This window comes from Cucumis melo, chromosome 11 (assembly GCF_025177605.1).
Source record: "Cucumis melo cultivar AY chromosome 11, USDA_Cmelo_AY_1.0, whole genome shotgun sequence".
NCBI lineage: Eukaryota > Viridiplantae > Streptophyta > Magnoliopsida > Cucurbitales > Cucurbitaceae > Cucumis > Cucumis melo.
In genome coordinates, this window is record NC_066867.1 from 12507707 (window position 1) to 12513089 (window position 5383).

The 5383-nt window shown below is 33.9% G+C and overlaps 1 protein-coding gene across 4 annotated transcripts; it reads left to right on the plus strand.

The window, feature by feature from the left end:
* Positions 1-1940: 1940 nt before the first annotated feature.
* Positions 1941-4842, plus strand: LOC107991430 (protein NUCLEAR FUSION DEFECTIVE 6, mitochondrial-like). 4 transcript variants are annotated; one of them, XR_001763465.2, is made up of 4 exons: positions 1978-2304; positions 2499-2620; positions 3296-3346; positions 4446-4842. XR_001763465.2 is itself a non-coding variant. In XM_017046354.2 (3 exons), the coding sequence occupies exons 1-3, from the start codon at positions 2156-2158 to the stop codon at positions 4463-4465; spliced, it is 291 nt and encodes a 96-aa protein (XP_016901843.1). In that variant the 5' UTR covers positions 1941-2155; the 3' UTR covers positions 4466-4842. The 4 variants fall into 4 exon arrangements, 2 of the variants coding, with proteins under 2 accessions (XP_016901843.1, XP_016901844.1); XR_001763464.2 differs by lacking the exon at positions 4446-4842 and adding an exon at positions 3701-4013; XM_017046354.2 differs by lacking the exon at positions 3296-3346 and having other exon boundaries at positions 1941-2304.
* The last annotated feature ends 541 nt before the right edge of the window (positions 4843-5383 follow it).

The window sequence follows — 5383 nt, forward strand, 5'->3', positions numbered from 1 at the left end:
AATGTGAGCTAGTACGGAAATCTAATAAACCTACAAATCATAAGCTCCAACGATATGAGATTAACTAGTTAAACTGTTTAACCTAGTGAACCAACATTCGTTAAGTACCAAAGCCTAGTAGATGCACTCTCCTTATTGTAGATTAATGTAGCCTTTTACTGTCGCCCTTAAATGTCCAATCAAATAAAAATTATATTATACTCATTAATACTACTTATACTATAAGTAGTACAAATGGCAAGATCTGGTCATTCCGAAAGGAAGCACTAAACAAATGGCAAAACCAGGTCAAGAGGAGATTGGACAAATTTATAAGCCAAGGATTTAGCTACCATATGTGGCTGACAATAATGAGTTTAAAATTGATTTCTAAGCATGATTTACTAGCAAATGTTTTAAGCATGCTTTTGAGGTCCAATATTTGAATATACTTGATCTAGAAAGTTATTTCAAAGCCTGAGTTTAGAAAAAGTTAGTTAAACATGTATTTACTGATGAGATTTATAATCAAGCATGAATATGATAAGTTTGTAAAGTATTTAAGCTTGAGATTTATTTTAGCAAAGCATGCTTTATAAAGGTAAAGAGACTTGCTTATGCAAAAGTTATTTAAACATGTTGATTCTAGTTTGAGATTGAGTTTGAAAGCTTATTATTTGAAGGCATGTTTTACACTATACCTAAGATATCCAGATTTATGAGGGTATTCAGTAGATGCTTAGAGTTTTCATCATTAAGACTAGGTAGAGACGAGGGCCTCTAGGATGCAGATTTTTCATCTCATAATAGCCATAACGAGATAGGATACTATTGATGCTTAGATCTTTGTCTCGTAGTTATACAAAGATTCAGGGTATAGCAAGAGAAAGAGAAATGTTTGAGGTAGTTGTTTAAGTTTGAGAATTGCATATTTTCTTTGCTTAAAATGTATTTAATGACATTGATAAGTTTATTATTGATTGATTGTAAAACATGTTTTGTTTTAAAAGCAGTCACTCATTGAACTTTAGCTCCTCCTTTCCAGAAAATGTTTTCTTACTATCCAAGTAGAGACTGTGGACTCGACGTCTGACTACTTTCTGCTTGTTTGTTAGTGTTGGAGTAGTGACTTCAATATGTTTCATTTTTTAGTTATGCATATGGTTTTGTATATATATTTGGTTGCAATTTATAAGATGTGGGTTGTTAGAGTAGTCCTTTGAGTTATTGTACTTGGTTTTCATATGTCTATATAAGACTTGTTAAACCTTGTTGTTTATTAGTTGGGCTACACTTCGTTAACATATAAAGTTTGTTTTTAGAATTTCACTGTGTTTGTATGTTTTATGTTATGTTCAAGTTTCCTTTCAAAGCCATGTCTTTTTATGTATATAGTTACGCATGTTGTAATCCTATTCATGATTTTTACAAAAAGCATGACTCGAAATTGTACTTCTAAATTAAAAATAAAAGAAAAAGTACCAATAGTTTCCTTTATCGAGTTCAACATACAAAAACTTGAAATAGAAAAAACAATCATCTACGACCTGCACTCGACAATCAAAACTCGAGCGTCGAAGATGAAAGCCACGTCAACAAGGCAGCAGAGGTGAGATCCACGAGAAATAGGTGTATCGATGACAACACTAAGGCCGACGCAAAGCTACATGGAGGCAAGGTGGAAAATGACATCATATACGCACGACGATGGTTGCGACCCAATCCTCAACGTCATCTTTAATTTGTCGATGAGAGAGATTTTGAGGAGAGAGGTTAGGGCTTGCTGATGTGAAGAAGAAGAAGAAGAAATTGAAGGAAGGTATGAAGAAGAAGAAATTGAAGGAAGGTATTCTTGTTGCTTTTTTTCCTTTTTTGTTTGTTATATGGAATACAACTAGTCTATATTTTGTTATATTGGTGAAAATTTTCCTAAAAAAAAATAATAGAAAAGCAGATAAAACTGAATTATGCATTATTCAATAAAAGAAGGACCAAGTTTTAGAATCATTTCGAGAGTCCCCCTTTTCAAAGGATATTTCGAAAATACCCAAAGTAGGGTTTTAGCGTTAGACCTCAGCAGCCAGCCAAGAAGCAAGAGTCGGTTATCTCTTGTTCATTTCATTTTCCGAAACCAAGAAGAACAACCTTCAGAATCTATCATTTCTTCTCATAATCAATGGCTTCAATTGGTGCTCGGTCTGCTTTCCGGTCATTCTCCGGTTCGGCACGCCGTGCTGCTGCTCACATCGGTTCTCAACCCAAGCCCTCATCAACCTCCCCCTTTCGCATGGCAACTAACAAACCCTTCTCTCATTGTACTTTCAGGTTCTTTTCTTAATGCTTTTGCATCCGTTTTAAGTGCGAAAAGTTTCTGAATCTAGAGCTCTTTGAGTATTTTTTTTGTTATCCCCAAAAAGTAGAACAACGAAAACAGTGTTTAATTTTCATATTTATTTCTCTCTACCGTGTTTTAGTTGTGAAACGTTTCAGTAAAATAAGGTAATCTATTTTGCTTGAAGGTGTGCGCCTGTGATGAGCTTCTGTTTGGAGTCAATGATGCCATTTCACTCTGTGTCGTCCTCAGCTTTGATGACTTCAATGCTCTCTATCTCGCGCCACAGCTGCGGTTGGCTCCCCGAAGGTGCATAACGGATAATATAATTCTTTACTTTTATGATCTGTTATGTGCTAGATTGAAAGAATTTAGACCATATCTATAATTTCAGAATGAATTCTTCCGTGGACAATAAAGAGTTGATAATTTTCTGGAAGCTGATTTTCTATTTGCATTTTTTTTTTCGTTGGATGAATTTTAGCTTTATAATTATTTTCGTGAAGCAAGAAAAATCAAGTTTGAGTGGGAATAATGATCAACGATATTTTGAAATAGTGATATTAGGTTTAAGGGGTCACATTAGCCACAGTGATCTGATGTTTTTGGCGGATGAAATATCTATGCTTGTATTCTATGATTAAGGTAGTTAATGTGTTTGAATCATAAGAAGCTACACCATGAAAAGCTTTCTTTTGGCTTAATTTAAGTACTGATGTAGTGATGTGTATAAATGTCAGTAACTTATAGACTTTTCATAAGCATTTTATGTGTACATAAATTTGAATGTATTGCTAGTTTTGTGATCACTTCTCGAGCCTTTTTCTTACAAATGAGCATTTCTTGTTTCTCCACTCGATATAAAACCTGCAAACACAGAGATACCTGATTCGGTTCCATAATTTTCTTTATTTTTTGTTTTGAAAGGAGAAGTGGATCTGCTTCTAGGCTGTCTAACTAGTGGATTTTTTACTCTTGAATTAGGTAGCTAGCACACTTTATAGGCCCATTGATGCTTGCCTTCTTGTTGCTCTGGTGAGTTGGTGCCTGTAAACTCATATAGGACTATAAAATTGAACCAAATTGTATAATAACATGTATTTACAACAAACTCGATCATTTTCCCCCTATTAGACAGGTTATTACATCAAGTAGATACTCTTCAAACTAGGATGCAAACAAGCTTAACAGACAAGATTGATCATTCTCTCTTTCCTCTACCCACCTCTCATTACCATTCGTCGATCAGAGTTTAAGTCCTTTTGCTGAACTCGGATGTTTTAAATGTTTTTGTTCTGTATTAAACTAGAATGAGTCATTATGCAAAAACCTTCCATTTCTGATTCAAATTGTTAATTGAAAAAGCACATTCCCCTTTTTTCAATGTAGGCAAAGACAAGACTAGATGAGGATCGAGAAGCAGGAAGGAATGACTTGATTTGTTTTATGAGTTTCCCTTTTAAGTTCTAGCGATGCCACCCCCCTTGGCCCACCCCCAAGACAAAGAAAAGAAATCAAAAAAAAAAAAAAAGAAAAAAAACATCTAGAGATGATTCCATCAATAGGTTAAATGAGATGATTGTATTTGGAATGAAATAATAAACTATGATACTCTATTTCATTCGCTTCGTTTGTAGATGATTGTTTTGAACATGTTGAAAGATTATATATTCAATTTAATTCTGCAACTATATTAGAAACAGCCTACTGGATCGTTGTAGAACAAATTTGGCTTCTACATAGTTTAAATATTGTTTTGCAAAGTTTACTTTGTTAATCAAGTATTTGGGTCTGTTGATTTGTTAGCTTTTCATTTACACTACTTCATAAAGATGGAAGTTGCAAATTCATATATTACTGTCCTTAAGTAGCATGGGAAGAAGTTTGAAGTGGTTAGTAGAAAGTTGAAGTCTTCTTTATGAATGATACACTGAAACATCCTTTACTTCCACCTAGGATGAATGTTTGTCGTTTCCATGACCCAAAATTAGGTCCTAAATTTCCATCTTTTAAGTTTAAACTTGGAAAATGTTAATCTACACATCTCTTTGATGAGCATGCTCATCACTTCCCAAATTGTTTCTTGTTTCGAGTAAAATATCAAACTGACACACTGGTCACTTGTGTTTATCAGCATGCATTGACGATCTATGATAAATGACAAGAGGATCTATACGGACAGTGACTTCTATTAAGTAGAAGCTTCCATGCTCCAAATGGTGGTTTGTGAAGAAGACCTTCCGATCAATGGCAATGGATTATTGTTATTTGAAGACTGATTTAGTTTTAATTTTTAGTGTTGATTCTCTATTTCATACTCGTTGATTGTTAACAGTTGTATCTGATCATGTTAATTTTTTCATTGAATATTCATCGAGCAATTGACAACTTCATCTCCTTAGAAAAATTGGGTTTGTATTTTGTAGCAACTTCGACATAAGTGACTGAAATATGTTCTAGTGATGCGTGGTCAAATATGAGTGTCTTGAATCTTGGTTAAAAATATCAAAGTGAAGATTTTGAATCCGAAAGGCACTTTTCATTGTTTTGTTGCTCCCTCATTGATCATTATAGCCTATCTATATTACTAGCCAACTTTGTTTTTTAGTTGAGGCCTCGAGTCTATGTTGGAACTTTTCTTACAATGTTGAGTTCTTGCTGTTTGATTGCCTCTTGTTTTGTTTTCTAGGACGGTGATGTTCATTCAACATGTCTAGCATGAGGGTTTGCAACAATGTTGAATTTACCATTTTGTTGCTTGTTTGTACCTCAAATTCAGATTCTTCATCAGAGATATCATAGTTTTGCCTAGATTATTCTAAACTCTGTTTCATCACTTTCAATTGGATTATTAGTATAACCCAAATCAGAATCTAGATGTGAGAACGTCTAGTTAGTGATTTGCTAAGTTTAAAGCATGATAACAAATAGTGGTTTTCTGAGTGAAATTTTTATTGAAATTAGTTAAATAGTCTATAAGGAGAGATTGAAACTACAAGTGCAAACCAAAATAAACTAAAGTAACTTGAACCAAATTGGTTCGTATATAGCACACAGCGGGTAGATGATTGT

Coding starts and splice junctions, on each gene's coding strand:
- LOC107991430 (XM_017046354.2), top strand. CDS start 2,156: ATGGCTTCAATTGGTGCTCGGTCTGCTTTCCGGTCATTCTCCGGTTCG. Junction 2,305..2,498: donor TTCTCTCATTGTACTTTCAG/GTTCTTTTCTTA, acceptor TTTTGCTTGAAG/GTGTGCGCCTGTGATGAGCT. Junction 2,621..4,445: donor CTGCGGTTGGCTCCCCGAAG/GTGCATAACGGA, acceptor TGTGTTTATCAG/CATGCATTGACGATCTATGA.